General features: G+C 42.2%; 1 protein-coding gene across 9 annotated transcripts in view; it reads left to right on the forward strand.

Annotated features, from left to right (window-relative positions):
- CALD1 (caldesmon 1) overlaps positions 1 to 20,118 on the forward strand; it is a 197,571-nt gene that overhangs the window by 133,650 nt on the left and 43,803 nt on the right. Inside the window, exon 1 of one of the 9 annotated variants that reach the window (XM_065683127.1) lies at positions 5,320 to 5,530. The exons of the other annotated variants lie outside the window; for them this stretch is intronic. Within the exon in view, the coding sequence (XP_065539199.1) occupies positions 5,484 to 5,530 (47 nt within the window). The 5' untranslated portion in view covers positions 5,320 to 5,483. Of the gene's footprint in view, positions 1 to 5,319; positions 5,531 to 20,118 lie in introns of those variants that run through there. 9 annotated transcript variants of the gene reach the window in all.

The following is a 20,118-nucleotide window of genomic DNA, read 5'->3' on the forward strand; positions in this document are numbered from 1 at the left end:
TAGTGGCACACAAGGGTGAATAGATCCCATGCTTCACACTTAATGAGTTTACTAGTGTTTACTGGGGTGTCTGTTAAGGAGCTTTGGCTTAGGCTTTCACCTATGCCTGCTCAGCAGCAAAATCAAGGCATAACCTCTTTTACCTAGAGATGCATCTATCCTTTGTGTTTGTATCACACCACATTGTGGGTTTTTCTGGCATTTGTAGCTAAGTTTGAACTGAATAATAATGTTTAGAGCATGCATGTTGGTGTATTAAAAATAACATGAATAAATTTATATAAAACCTGTCGTTGAAATTAACTATTGCCAGACAGAGCTGGAATGGAGAGAACTCCCATCTACATTATTGGCAGCTTATTCAGCTTTCTGTTTTGTGGACTCTGCAAGTGCTATCCTACATGGCTAGGAGGAGAAGTCCTACAACTCCAATCATGGGTTTCTGGGCTTTGGGTACTATCCTTTGCATTGCTAAAGCTGAAATTTATTAATAGCAGTTATCGCTCCAAGCAAGCTACAGTTTAGGTACAAGAGAGACAGCAAATTTTAAAAATTGCCAGCCAAAATAATAGATTGCTTTTTATTGCTGTGAGAATTGGCATGTGTCCCTGAAATACACAAAGCACAAAAGAATGGGTGCAAAAGTGAGTGCAGAAATGGTGGCCCTTACCTCTGCTGCTGCTGGCACATGGAGAGAAATGGGCTCCTGCTCAGAGCAGGAGGGGACCAGAGTCTTTCCCTCACTGGAGACAGTGCCAGAGCATAGGGAGAGGAGGTAAAGATAGCCTTTGTGATTGCTTCCCTCATACAGTTTCCTCCATTTCAGTTGCTCAAATTACCAGAGGGTAGCTATATCCTGACTGTTATATGGAGGCTATTGTCTGGATCTGAGGGTCTATTTGAAAGAGGTGAAAACATGTCATAAAACAAAAGCTAGGCTTTGGTTGAAATAGTCTATCACACCCTTGAAATATTATGCTGCTTTATTTCTGGATTGTGCATTATCCCATAAGTAACTGATAGAGAATGCAAGTACCAGCAAATATGTTTTTCTAATCAGGTTTCAATTTACAGTGGAAGTTCTCCTTGGAACTTGGAGTTTGTCTTGTTTACTGCTACAGCCATACATACAGTCAGTAACTTTTCCATGTGAGAAGCAAGATAATATTAGTACGTCAAGAACTGATGACAGTCAGAGAAAATTCCCTGCAGAGGACCAAACTTCTGCCTGTGCATCCAAGTCCAGCCTGTCCCAGCAAAGCAGGCATCAGATAGGTTTGAGTTCTGCATGGGCTCTATATGGGTCTTCAGTACCTGGAAGTGCATTATTGCAAGTGTTTACAATTTCAGGCTTTAGGATTTTGAGTTTTAATGTAACAGGGTTGTGTTCCCAATCCTGCAGAACTCGTCTATGCAAAAAGTAGCTCTGTTGTCTGCTAAGGCATTAGTTACATGATAATGTGTCCTTGTGAGCATGCAAACTGTTTGCATGTGACTCCATGGTTTGCATATACAATGTGCAACCCCGCAACTACATATTCCAATCTGAGCAAGTCTTTTAATGCATACGTCCATTTACATGTCTGTGTAAGTATTACTCGCAGGTTTCACTGAACGCATTAAAAGTTTTGGTGCTGCTGTTCTTCATAGGCATCCAGATAGGTATAAATACAGGTTACAGTTAAAAAATAAAGGGAAGACTAAATGTCATAGCCATAGGACAGCTTCTTAATACTGAACCCTGTAAGAGTACAAAAGACTTACCACTGGCAAATGGCAGAATCTCCCAGTGATATCTAGAACTTGTGATATTTAGAACTGGACTTGAAAAAACCACGCAAAATATAGTAAGAGACAAGTCATCATTATGTAACGATGAAGTACATAGCGTTGTTTTTATGAGTACTTAAGAGATTATTCCAAGACCTTATGTATGGGTTGCCAGACTTTACCTGCTGCATACGATTTAATGTGCCAAGTGTTCATCTGTGAAATGAAGTACCTGCTCATGCCAGTGTCGTAGAGTGAAATCTCACAGGAGGGTGAATGCAGATGCTTTTTGCCCTGTGAGATGTATACACTGAGCTCCCTGCAGTGAACTGTACTGAGGCATTTCAGAACAGACCTTAAAAAAGCCAACTGAGTTTGTCTACTCCATGAGAACATGAAAGAGACTGTGGCATCTTTTATTTTCCCAGAGAGGGAACAGTTAAAAATATTCTTCAAACAAGAAGCAGATGTTCATGTCATTAGAATGGATTTTCATAAAAAACAGAGTTGTGTTTCTCTTGCAAAATGCCAGTAGCTTTGCAAAATTCACTACAAGTCTGCCTACTTATTTCAGGCTAGTGGCACAGAGGAGAGTCAGTGCAGGGTGAGCTATTTACTGTCTCTGAAACAAATCAGATGCATTTCTGTAAGTTATTTGCCTGCCCATTTTAAAACTGCCTCAACTTGGGAAAGGACTAAACAAAGAGCTAAAGAAGCATGAAGATATTTGAATAACAGGGCATAACCAGTGACTGGCACAGCAAATCCACTGTTGAAAAACAGGTACAGAAAGGTATAAGCTACATATGGAAAGGTATGGGCTGGACGGTGCATGTGACCCTGTCAGGTTCTAAATTCACTGTAATCTCAAAGGAAAAAAGATTCCCATGCTATTGTGATCAGCTCACTGAACAGTCTGCCTTGCATACAGAATGGTTAAAATAACAAACAAAACATTAAGTGGCTCTCTGGATGACCTCTGGACATTCCTATTGTTAGTATGAGTAGATGTTGGAACCTCCCAGCAATAACTTCCTTTGGAAAGCGCTTATGGCTCCTTCCTCCTCCTCATCGTGCTGCTTTTAATGTTGAGAAACTAGGAAAGGCCTTGTAATTTCTTTCCTTGTAGTAATGTATGAGCCTACATTCTTATGAGGCCATTTGACTTAAATTCATTGGTGTGAATGGCATCTCTCAAGTGCCCTAGTCTAGTTAGTTTCTCTTTTTAGTGTCTTGCTTAGGGGTTTTGGTGTCCTGGAGCCAAGAAATAATCTCTGAAGCATCAGAATATACAAGGAAAGCAGGTTGAGACACTCATCTCCTGCCCCCATAATTTTTCATGCTTTAGATGCCCATGTGAATAATTGAAATGATCTGGGGAAGGTGATTTGCCTCTTCCTGCTCCATATGCAAGATTTTCATCTCAGGGCTACAGTGTACTGAGAGTATTTCTCTCAGTTAAGGTACTGAAAAAAGTAAACAACAAATATTTGGCTTTGAAATAATAAATTATTAAGTGCAAAGATCTATAAGAGACTCGGATCTTCCTCCTACTTCTTCTTTTTTCTTTTTTTTCTTTTCTTTTTTTTTTTTTTTTTCCCCCACAGATAAGCATGGAAAAATTTTGTCTGTGTCAGACTCTTTCAGAGAATCAGTTCTGCTTTGATGTAAACTTACGGAGCTGCTGGCTCCTCACCCAACTCTGTTAATGCTTGAAATTGCATGTGTTGGCTTTGGAGGAGCCCTCTGTTGTGCTGTAAACTGAATCACAAGTGTCCCTATAGCTCTTGTTACAACAGTGATGCTCCTGAGCTGAATGGGTCTTATGACTGATGGGCGCAGTGAAGGTGAAACATCAACTCTTGCATCTGATATCTGATTACGATGTACATTTTGGCAGAACAACAGTATAATCTCTCTTTAACTAATGCTCTTCCAGAGGGAAAAATGACTCCCCTCTCAACAGCTTTTTTTTAAGGACTGTACACATTTGCACTGCCTTACATGTCCCCTTTCCCTTGAGGTAAGTGTAGAAGAAATGGAGATGGCTTGCCTGCTATACCATCCATCATCTCACTTGTAGATCTCTCTGCAATCACAGAAGTGGAATCCATGTTTTTCTCCCTTTACAATCAGCACTATTGACCTTTCATTTCTCCAGACCAGAATTCCAGTGTATTTTATACACTAGAAAGTGGAGTTTTTTTACATGTACTTTAGAACAAGGTGCTGGGACTGCAGAAGGTTTACGTGGACTTCTTGGAGTATTTCAGACCTGTTTCTGAGTGTGCAAAAACCTCTGAGCTTGTACCTGTGAATCATTCACCTATCTATAAAGCACAGAATTCATACCGTTTCACAAAAATCTATCTCCTTGAAAATGTAGAGGGAGTTTTTGGGAGTTAAAAATCTTGGTTATTGACTGCAGGACTTGAGCAGGACGTAAATGAGTATCAATGCCTCAAGCATGCAGATGTTGGTTTCTTGCAAGCTCTGAGAAAAAATCTGTCAAGGTTGACATTTCCTTCGGCATCCAGCATCCTCTCTGGCTTCCTGCAGAGGAGATTGCCTTGGTGCTCACTTCAAGGTAATAGTGCCACCTACTGAACCCACACACTCCTTCCCATAGAAGGGCGAGTTTGCAGCAGAGGTTTCCCTTTGGAGTACTAATCCATCCCCACCCACTCTTGTAATTTATGAGGTTTAACAAGATCAGATCCTAGGGTGTAATGGCTGCAGCACTGCATAGTAAGCTGTTTCAGTTTACTCTCATATGTAGGCTTAAAGGGGTATGAGAGCCAAGCATGTAAAATCATGGTAACTGATGGTGCCTCTATTTAAATTACTTAATTTGCATTTCTATTTCCTGGCTTATTCACCGGATTAGATGGAAGAGCCTTGAGGAGAGTCTCTTATGTTGGATTTAGCTCTAGCCCTGGTTTTCATCCCTTTGCAAATACAAGATGTTCTTACCTGTACTGCAGTTGATCTTGCAGCTGCTCCTCACCTCCCTGAATTTGTTCCTGTTTGGCGATCACCCTCCAGTCTTTTGAGCCATCTGATCAGGCTTGACCTTTCACAAGTCAGAGTGGGTGCCAGTGCCTGCAAAATGCTTAGGCAATGATATATGATCAAAAGGGAGGACTGTTTCCTGGACCATTGTTTTATATTTGGATCCTCTCCCCTCATCATCTCTTGGCAGGCTGGAATGTGAGCTTCCCACAAGCAAATACTTGTGAAGACACCTCTGTGCAGTGCTCAGGCTGCTTGGTGCTCAGACAAGCTTGCTAAACAGCAGTGCTTCTTGTGAAAGCTGAATGGGAAGCAGACATTTGTTGGTCAACTTGAGCAGCTGGGAGTCTGCAGGAATTTCTGTGACGGAGACCCAGACATAGCAAAGAGGATCTATTAGAGAGAATACAGTAAAAAAAAATAAAAAAATAAAAAAATCATATGATCACAGAGCAGAGGCAAGTGAAGGGAGAGGAGGAGGATACAAGATAGATTATGAGCTTGACAATAAGCAAATAGTGTCATTAGGGGAGCTACAGGACCGACCAAATGGTTAACCTGTGGGGTGGAAAGAGCATCCAATGAGTCTCGCATGCCTGAAAGGATAATGGCATTTTTATTATCTCATTCCACGCCCTGATCATCCATCCATTTGCTCCCTGGAGCTGGCAGCAGTTTGCACTGATTCATACGCTGCAGACATGATCAGCAGATCATACTGCAGGCAGAACTTGTCAAGCCTTTCCAAGTGAGTTGCCTATTTATTATGATATCTGTATGAATTTAGCCTTTTGGTGTTGTCTAGGAAATGCTGGATGTTGGCAATGGGAAACAGGAACAGAATGGTGTAATAAGTTGGGAAGCTGGTTGAACTGGGGAATAAGCATTGAATGCAGACTGTATTCTTTTGCTCTTCTTTTTGCTATATTGTGCTCTATTGTCTAAAGGAAAAGCCTTTGCATTTATGGATTTCCCCTACCTGAATCGTAGAATTTAAATTGCTTTGTTCAGTGGGAGAAGAATATTTTGGAAAGAGTGGTTGCTAATTGGAGCTCTGCTAGTGGGAAGCTTGCAGAAGTTTCATAGTCTGCGTGAAAACTTTCAGGTAACTCAGATTGCTTAATTCACTGAGCAAAAGTCCTCATGGCGCATTCATCTCTGATTGTGGAAGGGAAGTGGGAGAAGAAAATCAATTAGTCTCTGTAATACAGCCAAAGAAATTACCTGCTTTATTTGGATCCTGTGCTGTTGTTTTGGTTTTTCTGCTTTATATGTTGAGGGGTGGGAAACAGGACACTACTACGTTTCTAAAATGTTGTTATTTATATCAGGGTTTTGTTTAAAATTTCGGGGAGGTTTTGAAAAGCAACTGGGACTTCTGGGTGCCTGTTTCTTGATTTTCCAGCACAAAATACTGTGCTTTTGGAGGGAGAGGTTGCTCAGGGATTTCTGAAACCCAGCCCCTCCAAGAAGTCCCTTCCAGGAATCCGAAATCTTTCATCATGATTTCAGAAATTGGGCAATAAATAATAATTTAACTGAGAGCGTGTCAAATGGGTTTGTTTTGTGTTGGTTTGTGGTGGAATACAGACACAAGCCACAGTTGCCAGCCCTCCCATGCTGCTGTACGGGAATTGGGAGCAGCCTTGGCGGAGCATCAGTTTCTCTGCAACCAGTGTGAGGGGAAAGGAAAAGAGGAGACAGGGCAAAGTGGGCTAAGTTTGGGCACTTTAGTGCTGATATAACTGGTGGAAACCTTGAGTTTTGATACCTACAGTGGGGAGCTGGTTTTGGGTTCAGTGACCCAAGCTGAAACCTTCAGACCCTTTCACTGGTCTGCATTGGGGCTGGTTTAGCTAGATGTTAAGGTCTGGCTGTTTTGCTTAAAAAATTAGAAATAATTGGATATACTTACTTACTGAGAGAGATTCTCCTCCACTGCCCTTTGGGTGAGAGAGGTAACCAGCAGTGTGCTGACTTTATGCCTGGCGTATCTCTGAAGCATTGAGCGAGTGCTACGAGGAATGCCCTAGCTTGCATACACTGTAACACTCATAACTATGTTATGTGAAGTGAGTTCACTGAAGTCAGTGAAATTATATCTGAGTGAAAACAATTAAATCCTCTTCTCTTGAAGCATGATTAACTACCATATGGTTTGTCTCCTGTATCTTGGGAGATTTATGTCCTGTAGCAACTTTTAAACAAGTGCAGTCACACCTTGACAATCAGACATGGGTTTTCTTTTGTCACGACTCACAGTAGCATATCTGGGGAAGAAAAGCAAGGCTTTCTTTGGGTAGGACTCCCTAACAGAAATCAAATGTGTGGCCAAAATTTGGAAACTGATTTATTCCCTTTTAACAAACATCTCTGTGACCTCAGGCCAAAAGCAGAGAAGACACCTTTAGCATTACCCACAAAGGCTTCTTCAAAGCATTACTCAGTGAAATACATGATGAAATACTGCCCTTCCCAGGCTGAGGCATAACGTAATCATTCCAAGTGCTCATGTCTTCTCAGGAAATTGTAATGGAAAAGAAAAGGAGTATTAAAATCCTTATAAGTTAACTCTCTGGAGACTCTCCAGGGAAAAGGAGGAGGCTGTTATGCACTGTTTTGAATGAGGTGCAATGTGATTGCTAACTTCTTGCAAATGTCCTCTAATGGCCCCTTTATATGACTGTTTCAGCTGCATCCTTTAAAGATACTCTCTATGCTCTCAGCATACTTAAAGTATTCATAGAAAATTTTGTAATTGCTTAATAGCTGGATATAATCCTGTTAGCATTTGATACACTAGAAATTAAAAGCAGAAGCTCTCACCATTGCCAAGAAATCATTCCGGTTGGCCTGAAAATTTAAAGACTGCTTAATAAATGTATAGGGATGGAATTGGCTCACTTTGCTGGACACTAAAGTGTTTACTGTGCAAGTTTCTAGGGAAAGCAGAATTGTCTTTGCTAACAGGTAGAATGTTTTTTCGCAGCAAATTGGAACTTTCCTTCAAACTTCACAGGTTGTTCATGGGCAGTTTGGTTGTTGGAAGTTCAGTCTTTCGCAGTCTTTTTATTATGTTGCAAGTTATCTTTTCTGGTTTTCGGCTGGATGCTCAATACTGATAACCAAATAGGTTTTGTTAGGAGAAGTGAAGCGTTGAAGGGGACACTTTTCCACAGACAGCAGCAGTTTTGGTGATACTCTGTTTTCTGGTTAATTCTGCTTCAAAATTTGATGCTTTTCATTTTCACTTGAAGCCATTTCTTGTCTTCTTTCTTATCTTCTCTATTGGCCATGCTTTTCACTTCAGTTTCCCAGTGAGCAATGGCCTGAATTCTTAGTTTGTAAAAGCTTATTTACATTACTGAGATATCTACTCTGCTCTTGTGAGACCTCACCTGGAGTATTGTGTGCAGTTCTGGTGTCCTCAACATAAAAAGGACATGGAACTGCTGGAACAAGTCCAGAGGAGGGCCACGAGGATGATCAGGGGACTGGAGCACCTCCCGTATGAAGACAGGCTGAGAAAGTTGGGGCTGTTCAGCCTGGAGAAGAGAAGGCTGCGTGGAGACCTCATAGCAGCCTTCCAGTATCTGAAGGGGCCCTATAGGGATGCTGGGGAGGGACTCTTCATCAGGGACTGTAGTGACAGGACAAGGGGTAATGGGTTAAAACTTAAACAGGGGAAGTTTAGATTGGATATAAGGAGGAAATTCTTTCCTGTTAGGGTGGTGAGACATTGGAATGGGTTGCCCAGGGAGGTTGTGAGTGCTCCATCCCTGGCAGTGTTCAAGGCCTTGTGTTGGATGGTTTAGTGTGAGGTGTCCCTGTCCATGGCAGGGGGGTTGGAACTAGATGATCTTGAGGTCCTTTCCAACCCTAACTATTCTATGATTCTATGATTCTATGACATAATGCAACTATGGACCAGGTGCACAAGGCCTGTAGTGACCCTATTTGTCTACATTTTGAAAGGTAAGAATCTCAGTCAATTTCTTCCCCAACAGTGACAAGCATAGCATGGGCCAAGAAACAGGCAGTTTTCTTAAAATGTTCTGTCCGTTTGTGAGCTGTAATGTTTATATCCATGTTGCACTTCAATGCCTGTTGTCTTGGAATGAAGTTTGAAACACTTGGGATGATGAGTGGTTTTGATGCAAATGTTTGTCTGTGGGTGGACCTACATACTTATGTTAAATACTGTAACAACAATATTCTATGTATATGAAGCATTCTTTATGTATTAGTTGTTACCACCTGAATGAAATACATGTGCTTTGTGTCTGGTTTACACAACAACAGAAACAGTTATTGAAGACTGAATGCCCAGTTCGAGATTTTGTTGCTAGATTTAGGAACTTTCCTCTTATGGATCAGAAGAAATTTAGTGGAAGAACTAAAACAATTTTGAGTGAGATTATCCTCAGTGAAAGAAACATTATGGTAGAGAAAGGATGGATGTATAAGGAAACATCAGTGAGATTTCACAGCTTTCTTGCCACAGTGAAAGATGCTTTTCTTTCTTCCAGCATAAGGAAGGCACTGAGTGTCGAGAGCACGAAGATGGATTGATCTGTGTGAGGTTTTAGATAACCACCTGTATCTGAAGTCATGACTCTGTGAGAATCAAATTTCTAGGATTTTGTCAGAGAACAAATGACTGGGGAGTTTAATGAAAACCCTGACTACCCTGTGCAAGCCTTGGTTCAAGCCAGGACAGTGGTGAGAGATACCAGACTCAACCTGGTACTGCTCTCTGTGAATCCAAATACCTGAAATGAGCTATGAGAATTGTTTCTGACTGAAGGTAAATTTAACAAAACCAATAAAAATTGTCAGAGTTCTGAGCAAAACTGAGAGTTCAGAGCAGAACTGGTTGGGAGTTCATGCTAGGTTTCTGTCTAAAGGAAAACAAGAAGAAATACATTAAATTAAAACTGGAAATAAAACATTCTGATAGTTTTTATAATATTTTGATTCAAATTGACCTACATTTAAAAAAAAAAAAGTTAACGTAAAAAATTTGTTGTCGGATTTGCCTTCTTGCTTCACTCTGAATTAAAATAAAACAGCTCTGAACATTTTCCATGCCACTTCACTCTGACAAGGGATTTTTCTTCTGCTTCAGCAAAACTACAAAATTCATTGCTAGTGCAGATCTTAAATTCAGATAGCTCCCCCACAGCCACACTGTTGGCATAGGTGTTCAACTAGTGTGGGATGGGGGTGGCAGAAGTTCAATCTGCTTCTTCATACCCTTGTCTTTCCCTTTCCTGAAAACCTGCAGTCCCAGGCCTCCACATTCACCCAGTTCCCAGTTCAGAGTAAAACAAAGAGGTTCAAAAGAACCAATTATCTGGTGATTATTTTAGGTCATCTGTGTTCTTCTGGCCATATATATTCATATATGTCCATATAATGCAGATGCAGTAAACTAGATAATCCAAAACCATATGCTTAAAGACCCAATCAAGAAAACCATTTCCACAAATCAGTTGAAATAACTGAAACATGGATACCTACCTGACTGTAACTTTTCATTCTTTTTACATTCTATTTTGTTAAAGAAAATATTAAAAAAAAACCCTTTCTTTGCACTGCTTTCATGTACTGAAATTTGATGTATGTTTTGAGCTGTGTAGTCACTTAAGTGTAGTAAAAATGTCTCCTTGACTTCAGCAAGTCTTCTTATGTGTATAAGTAGCTGCAAGGCCAAGTTTATAATTATATATCTGTATAATGTTAGCCTTCATGCATTTATCCATTCCAATTTTAATTCTCTATTTCATAAAATCTATGATCAAATTTTGGAGCTCAAACTAAGCTGATGTTGTCCCTTTTAATTTAGGACTCAGCCCTTTTATTCTCCTCCTGTGTTTTATTTTTATTAGTTGCTTTCTTTTTGTGCTGATGTGCAGCACATATTGTTAAAGCCACTTACTAGAGCCAGAATTTTACAGCATGGAGACTGTCCTAATAAGGGAAAAAAGCCTAGCCCTTTATTGGTGAGGTAAGAGAAATCAGGCAGCGGATATTTTTTTTGCTGATTGAGAAGGATAAGGTGTGGTTTGGCAGGTATCGCATTGGTTTGGCATTTGCTGACATGGTTCCTCTTTTCTGCAGTTCATATCCTTTGCAGAGTACACAGTCAGAGAGGGCTTCCCCCTTTACACCCCTTTGTCTTTCCCTCCCTTCTTCCTTCTCTTTTCAGAAGTGTTGCCATGAAATCTCACTGACACACAGACTGGATATTTATGCAAGTCTATCAGTACCATACCATAATCACCTTTTTAGGGAACAATGGGCATGTTGGAACACAGTGATCCATGTGGGTTGTTCTTCATCTAAAGCATTTAAACATTTTGTGAAGTTGTCAGAATAAATCACACTTCAGTCCAAAGTATATGATCTCTTCTCAGTCTCTTATTGAAGAAAAGTACCAACTACAAGGTTTAGTTGATGCTTTATATTGCTCAGCTATTTTTTTTCAAAACGCTTTAAAGGCACATGTTGAATTCCAGAGATGAGTAACACATTCTAGGCTTAAATACAGGCTCCAGGTCTGAAGTCAATGAAGTTTCTTGGGTTTTAAACTGAGTTACAATGAGCAAAGTTTTAAGAGAGAACAGAAGCTGGTATTTAAATTCTTTATTTCCTCAGTTGCTGTTTGCCTCTTGGTAACTGAAATATCAATCCAAGTATTGTCTGTGCTTAAATTCAGTCTGTGCTGCACCAGGAAATCAGAAGCGATATAAAGTGGCTGCCCTCCTCCCACCCAGTGCTCCAGTGCAGTTCTTTAACTGTAGGAGAAATAACAGTTAACCTAGTCACTATGCCCAGTTTTCTGTCACTTATTTACTTTCTTCTGAGTATTGTAAGCTTGATTATGTCACTTGTGAAGCAATTTTTCCCTTTTCCAACTCCCCATAATAATTGTAGAGTACGTATCCTGTTATTGTTGAGGTTAGCTTACTGTAGGCAAAAGATGTGAAAGATAAAGTTGGATGATAATAAAGCAGAAAAGAAAAATAAACAACACTGGTAACAGGAATTGGATGCCCCAGTTCACATTAAACAAAACGTATAGATGCACTACTAGGAGTAGGCTACTCCTGAAAGCTTGTGGCACAACCATTCTTGAGGGGTTTGGTAGGGAATTTTTGTCTGATGCCTGTTTGTATTCAGACCCTTCTTCCTCAAAGTCAGAATCCTTCTTGAAGATCAGGGACTTGGCTTTGTTTTCTTTTCTAATTTCCATCCACAGTTTTTCCATGTACCTTGACTAAAAAAGCAGTGAGAAATACTCAGATTCTTGTGAGCAAAAATGACTCCAGCAGAACCTGGCATGCAGGGAGGATTAACTCTGTGCAGGCAGTTTTGATTCTGAACTCGGAATCTTTCTCAGATCACTTTTAGTCGGCTTTACGCTACTGCTTCAGAGGATCTGGTCTTGTTGTAGGTCCTCCAGGTAAAAGTGGCTGCATTACAGAACAAAAAAAGATGATTCTTGTTCCAGACACCTTAAAACCTTATTCATAAAATAATTCCTAACTGGCATTCAGTTGATACACTGGAGACAAGGAATGCCATCCAGAGGAACCTCAACATGCTTGTGAAGTGGGCTGATGCTAACATCATGAAGTTTAACCATGACATGTTGTCATGGTTTAAACAGTCGACCACAAAGTCTCTCTCTCACCCCACCCTTCTTCTTGCCCTCCCTATGCTCCCAGAGGGATGGAGAGGAGAATTGAAAAGAATGCAACTCCCATGGGTTGAGATAAGAACAATTTAGTAACTAAGGTATAACACAAATCACTACTGCTACCACCAATAATAATAATGGTAAAGGAAATAACAAAGGGAGAGAATACAACACCTCAGCATCCGCTGGCAGATAACTCGCCCCACCCCGCCCAACCGAGCACTGACCGATACCTAGTCCAGCCCCACAATGGACTAGCCCTTCTAGGTAACTCTTACTTACATCCTGGGCATGACGTGCTGTGGTATGGAATACCTCTTTGGTCAGTTTGGGTCAGGTGTCCTGTCTCTGCTTCCTCCCGGCTTCTCCTCCTCCCTGGCAGAGCATGAGGCTCAGAAAGTCCTTGGCCAGACCAAATATTTGAGCAGTAACTAAAAACATCGGTGTTATCAGCACCATTCCCAGGTCGGAAGTCAAAAACACACTGCTGCACCAGCTATCAAGAAGGAGAAAAAATGGCTGCTACTGTGGAACATAGGACACAAGTGCAAGGTCCTATATATGGATCAGAACAATCCCAGGCACAGCTACAGGTTGAGCAGAGAAGAGATTCAGAGCAGACCTGCAGAGAAGGACTTGGGGGTGCTGGTCGATGAGAAAATGAACATGAGCTGGCTTCAGTGTGCGCTCACAGCCCAGAAAGCCAACTGTATACTGGGCTGCATCAAAAGGAGTGTGACCAGCAGGTCGAAGGAGGTGATCCTGCCCCTCTACTCTGCTCTTGTGAGACCTCACCTGGAGTATTGTGTGCAGTTCTGGTGTCCTCAACATAAAAAGGACATGGAACTGCTGGAACAAGTCCAGAGCAGGGCCACGAGGATGATCAGGGGACTGGAGCACCTCCTGTATGAAGACAGGCTGAGAAAGTTGGGGCTGTTCAGCCTGGAGAAGAGAAGGCTGCGTGGAGACCTCATAGCAGCCTTCCAGTACCTGAAGGGGGCCTATAGGGATGCTGGGGAGGGACTCTTCATCAGGGACTGTAGTGACAGGACAAGGGTTAAAACTTAAACAGGGGAAGTTTAGGTTGGATATAAGGAGGAAGTTCTTTCCTGTTAGGGTGGTGAGGCACTGGAATGGGTTGTCCAGGGAGGTTGTGAGTGCTCCATCCCTGGCAGTGTTCAAGGCCAGGTTGGACAAAGCCTTGGGTGAGATGGTTTAGTGTGAGATGTCCCTGCCCATGGCAGGGGGGTTGGAACTAGATGATCTTGAGGTACTTTCCAACCCTAACTATTCTATGATTCTATGATTCTATGCTATGCATTTCAGAAATTTGAGAAAGCAGCCTAGAAGCAGTCAGTCCAGGTACACTTGTTTTCCTTTCTAAGGAAAATCTCCACTCTAAGAAATGTGGAGACCTGTCCTAGAGGTAGGTCCTTGAGACCAACGCACTTGTCACTACAGGATGAGAGATTTTGGCTTCTGTTTGTTTGCCATTGCCAAATTGCCTGCAAATTATTTTATTTTAACCATAAAAATACATTACATGTTTCTGAACAGGAGATTTTGGGCTTGCCATGTGCAATACCTTCAGCACTGGAGTTGCTTCAGTGTAATTACGGAAGTGTCATATCTGTTGCTGTCCTGGCACAATCTTTATTACAGGTTTTTTGTTGCTTTTGTTTTGATGTTTTATTTTCTAATGAAGTTTGTAACTCAGCAGTAATATCGTGGGATGGGTGAGCCTCACAAGCGTCAATACACTGTTTGTTTCAGTACCCACAAATGATGTGGACCATCCTCACACACTGACATGGCCATGGTGGAGCCTTTGTAGTCTCATTGTTCATTTTCATGTTGCTCCTGGCTTCCCAGTTCCTGTAGCTACAGTGGCCTCGTTTTTTGCCATGCGGTTCCTTTCCATATTTCTTTTGTTCTTTCCTTTCAGTCCTCTCTTGCTACTGTATTGTATGAGGTTTTGTAAAGCCTGAATGAAGAGTGTTCCAACCCCACACTATGTTCTCTTGCATGCAAATTTCTTCAAAATAAACTCACCATTTTTAAATTAATGTTGAATAACAGCCTGGTGCATTTTGTGTAACACCCATCTGTCCTGTGTGAAGCAGACGATTTTTAGGATCATGGTTCTGCAGGAGGGAAATCACTGGCATGGATTCTGGGTGTGTACAGTGGTGGTGTGCATCTTGGCCTTAGTCATCTGCCTCCTCCTGGAACAGGAGTGGTCAGGCACATTGTGTCAGCAGTTTTCTTTCTCAGGATTTGAAACAGCCCCAAAGCCTAATTAGCAGAGGTTACATCTGCTTCCAGAGCTAGCTAAACTTTTACTTTAGTTAGAAAGATTAAGGCTGAGGACTAACTTTCTTCTGGTTCCTCTAATAAATTTGCCATACAGGCTGCAGGAAAGCAGTTTTGAAATTCATTACAATTGCAGGTTTCCCTCAAGACCAAAAACATGCTAAAAAGCTCTCAACACTGTAGCAATGCTATCCTGGTACTCCTGTCAGTCCCTAGCTATATGGCTGTGAAAGCTTCCCACTGACAGCATGTGCATAATTTGCAGCCCACCAAGTTGAGGACAAATATTTCTGTCTTTCTGAGATATATCTGAGAACTGCATTTGGTCCTTTGCTACTTTGAGTAGCCATGGGGTTAATTCTATGCTTGATTTCCTGGATTCTTCTCCTCTCTTAAACTCACCCAACACCCTGCAAGTGATCGGGTCGGAGACATCCATGGAGGTACTATTGCTACCTCCCATCCAATCCTATGCTTATAACCTCTGAATTTGGGAAGGTGAATGCTCTGGACTTATGAAACTGTACCTGTTTTTGTTACATTCTCTGTGTGCTAGTTGTTTCTTTCGCTGGTCTGCCCTAGCAATCATGCCAATGTGTTTACTTTCCCCAGAAAAAGGATATAATTATGGTTTTCACAAGATTAAAGCTAGCAGAGGTTTTGCTGTTTAATGCTTAGTGCCTGGCTTCCAGTCACTTCCAGCACTTCTCAATATGCATGACATCACTGCAGTAGAGAGGCTCAGTCTTGGGAGAATGTAAGGCTCAGGGTTCACAGGTTTGGAGAAAGAAGATAGAGGCACCCATTAAAATGCCATTAAGTGGGGAATGATAGAGACTGCCTAGAATGCGAGAAGAAACTGGAGAAGGAACTGGAAAAGCTTCTGCAGAGCTGAAATAGAGGAGAAAACAATTTGGAAGTTTTCTCTGTAACATAAAGTAGGTTGTGGGACCTTCCCTGGAGCTTTCTGGATCTTTGGTAATTTGATGAATTTGGTGGGTGTTATTTTGAGCAAACTTCGGGCAAAGGTCCAGAAAAAATGTTTATATACTCTTATAGCTATGCACTAACACTGTCAGTGTCTGTCTTACACTCATCTTGAGCAGGCAGAAGCACCCATAAGTACGAGATTGGCAAAGAACTGCTAGTGTTTAAATTTTATGCATGCATTTGTATTAGACTTATTGGTCTTACAAAACCTTATTAATATAGATAACACTCATCATGCTAGTCTCTGGATCCCTCAAACGCATATTTTTTTTTCACTGAACATTCTTGTGCATTAGTCAGGTGGGAACTGATGCACGTGGGAGCTTAAGCATCTGTCGTAGTCTAAGCCCAGCCAGTAATTCAGTACCATGCACCCGTTCGTTCACTCCCCCGCTTCATCCCCCCACTCCCGGAGAATGTAACTCCCATGGGTTGAGATAAGAACAGTCCAGTAACTAAGGTATAACACAAATCACTGCTGCTACCACCAATAATAATAATGAAAAGGGAAATAACAAGGGAAGAGCATACAACCACTCACCACCTGTCAACCAATACCCAGCCCCACCTGAGCAGTGATCTAACCCTTCTGGGTAACTGCCCCCAGTTTATATACTGGGCATGACGTGCTGTGGTATGGAATACCTCTTTGGCTAATTTGGGTCAGGTGTCCTGTCTCTGCTTCCTCCTGGCTTCCGCTCCTCCCTGGCAGAGCATGAGGCTCACAAAGTCCATTACTGAGCAGCAACTGGAAGCATTGGTGTTATCAGTGCTGTCCCCAGGCCGAAAGTCAGAAACACAGCGCTGCACAAGCTACTAAGAAGGAGAAAAATAACTGCTACTGCTGAGCTCAGGACAGCATCTCATACTTAACCACCGTCATGCTTAAAGTAGGCTTAACTTGTTTTTCCAATTTGAAGGATTGCTGATCTCCAGACCTTTTTGTTACCTGCTGCTAAATTTTATCTTCTTCAAACATGATTACCATATTCTTACCCAGTAATCTCAGTAGATTGAGTTGTGGTAGCAGGTTGGACCACACTCTTTGTGAGTAGGAATTAAAATTCTTTCATGCTTGCCTTAAGTCTTTATTGTGCCAAATATTCTGCAATTTACATTGCCAAATCCTTGCTTGCCAAATGTTGTATATTCACAAAAGTATATTAAACACAGGTTTGCTATCTAGTGCTATCTAGTTTTTTGGCCCTTTCCAGTGCCTTCCAGGATGCATAATTTAATTTTGTAAGAACTTTCATAAAAGGGTAAATTGAATTGTATCTCACTTGCCTATGAGTGCATGTATGAATAGTTACTATGACTGGGAAGAGGATACTCGGATGAACTGAGTGGCATGTTTGGATCAAGACTGAAGTCTGCTCTCTGGTGTTATTTTTAAGGAACCATCTGCTGTGCAAATGCATTGTTATCGGAGTCTCTTTGGCTTCCTAAAGCAGTCTTCTTGCAGTGCAGGTGAGATGGGAAACATTTTGACTTTGAATCAACACAGTCCTGCAAAAGCCAGTGTTGGAAGGGTTGGCTGACACAGAGGTCAGTCCCATCTACACTGTGGAACTGAAGAAGGTGTAGACAGTTGTGATGCACAGAAACCTTCCCATGTGATGTTGTCTACAGTTCCTGTAGGACTAGAATCTGGTGTACAGCTGGTGTTTTCTCACTCAATCACCTTTTGGAAGTCCTACCTCACCAAGCTGGCTTTCTGCACCTGTTGAAGCTAACTCCTTGTCTCCCAATGGTAGGGTGAGGACCCTGCACCCTGTTTTCCATATTTCCAGACACCTAAGCGTATATCAGTTCACATCCCAGTGCTTCGAAAAGGTGCCAGGCTGTGTTGAGGCATGTTGACCTCTGCACAAAGCTTGAGGTTCTTTCATAGTGACACAGCTGCAAGATTCCCTGGGCTAAACCAGCTTTTCACCCTTCCTTTCCCACTCCCCAGCAGGCATAACCCTTTTTTAAATGTAAACTACTGATTTGGAAGTACCTAGCAACAGAAGCATTACACAGAGGAGAGGCAGGCTATCACTTGCTTAGAGAGAGCTCAGGGGAGGATGTGTCTTTGTTCAGTATGCCAGCAAAGAAAGGTCCCAGGATAATAAATTCTGCCAGTGGCTTTCACACGCTTTCAGGTGCAGTGATGGAAGTCAGCACAGTGCAGCTGGTAGCTTCAATGGGTTTTGGAGCAGGCATGAAGTAGTGCGCCCAAAAAAAGAATCTTATCTGCTAATCCTAATCTGGTTTAGGCTAAAAGAAGTTTGTTCATCTATGTCTCTGTTTTGTATCCCATTAACTGGCATTATAGTAGTAATAACATCCACCATGCAAAAGTCAGAAAGGGGTGCAAGGATTATTAATTTTGATAAACATTTGTAAAGCACATTGAGATCTTTCAATGGAAGGAATTTAGCAAGTGCCAAGTACTAATGTAACAATGATGGGAAAATAACCATTGGTCTGCATTCACTCCTGGAATGTAATGGATTATACCAGACAATTTGTGTGTGTGTGTTTAATAATGACTTTTTTTTATTATATTCTCTTTAAAAATGGCAGTTGAATCTGTAAAAGGGCTTTTCTTCTTGGTGGTGAAAACTTATCATCTCTTGTCTCCTCAAACATTTGAAACTAGACTCTCTTGTGTCTGCATTTGCAGTCTGTTCCTTTTAGCCATATCACTTTCTTGCTACAGGAGTCACAGAATCACAGAATCACAGAATCCCAAGGGTTGGAAGGGACCTCAAAAGATCATCTAGTCCAACCCCCCTGCAAGAGCAGGGTAACCTACAGTACATCACACAGGAACTTGTCCAGGCGGGCCTTGAATATCTCCAGTGTAGGAGACTCCACAACCCCCCTGGGCAACCTGTTCCAGTGCTCTGTCACTCTTACAGTAAAGAAGTTCTTCCTGATGTTAACGTGGAACTTCCTATGCTCCAGTTTACACCCATTGCCCCTTGTCCTATCACTGGATATCACTGAAAAAAGCCTAGCTCCATCATCCTGACACCTACCCTTTACATATTTGTAAACATTGATGAGGTCACCCCTCAGTCTCCTCTTCTCCAAGCTAAAGAGACCCAGCTCCCTCAGCCTCTCCTCATAAGGGAGATGTTCCACTCCCTTAATCATCTTTGTGGCTCTGCGCTGGACTCCTTCAAGCAATTCCCTGTCCTTCTTGAACAGAGGGGCCCAGAACTGGACGCAATATTCCAGATGCGGCCTCACCAAGGCTGAGTAGAGGGGGAGGAGAACCTCTCTTGACCTACTAACCACTCCCTTTCTAATGCACCCTAAGATGCCATTTGCCTTCTTGGCCGCAAGAGCACATTGCTGGCTCATGGTCATCCTCCTATCCACCAGGACCCCCAGGTCCCTTTCCCCTTCGCTGCTTTCCAGCAGGTCACCCCCCAACCTGTACTGGTACGTGGGGTTGTTCTTCCCCAGATGCAAGACTCTACACTTGCCCTTGTTAAATTTCATCAAGTTTCTCCCCGCCCAACTCTCCAGCCTGTCCAGGTCTCGCTGAATGGCAGCACAGTCCTCTGGTGTGTCAGCCACTCCTCCCAGTTTTGTGTCATCAGCAAACTTGCTGAGGGTGCACTCAGTTCCCTCATCCAGGTCATTGATGAAAATATTAAACAGCACCGGTCCCAGCACCGACCCCTGAGGAACTCCACTAGTCACAGACCTCCAGCTAGATTCTGCGCCATTGACCACAAGTCCTTTGCTATCCTTACCACCTTGCTGGCCACCTCCTCTCACTTCTACTGCTGGTCACACTCCTCTTTTATACAGTCCCATCTGCTTTGCTCCTTCACCTTTGCTTCCCTGGACCCAGTTGCCATTCCTTTTAGCAATATGATGAAGTGCAGACAAAAGCAAGTGTATATTGTGTGTCATCAAATCGCTGCTTTGTGGACCAGTGCTTTACCTATGGTGTGCAAAGGCAAGAACAATCACAACACAACATAATGTTATGCTCTCCAACAAGGGCACACTCATTGCTACCTGGAATCAACTCAGAGCTCATAGATCCATCCCAGGTTAATGCTGCTCACTCTCTCCTGCAACCCACATGCCAGTGCAGAAGGATCATGAATGTCTTTTGCCTGTCAGACAGACTGAAGCTGAGGCAAGGACTGAGGCGTTGCAGGTGGTGGCTAACCAGATAGGGCAGAGGATGGCTGACTGGCCGTGGAAGATTTGTCAAAGAAACAACAGGACCTGATCAGTAAGTTGCTGTGAATGTACAGATGACACTACCACTTAGCTTCCTGTGTCCATGAAGAACTTATCTGTGTGGGGATGCT

Source organism: Lathamus discolor, chromosome 1 (assembly GCF_037157495.1).
Source record: "Lathamus discolor isolate bLatDis1 chromosome 1, bLatDis1.hap1, whole genome shotgun sequence".
NCBI classification, from domain to species: domain Eukaryota; kingdom Metazoa; phylum Chordata; class Aves; order Psittaciformes; family Psittacidae; genus Lathamus; species Lathamus discolor.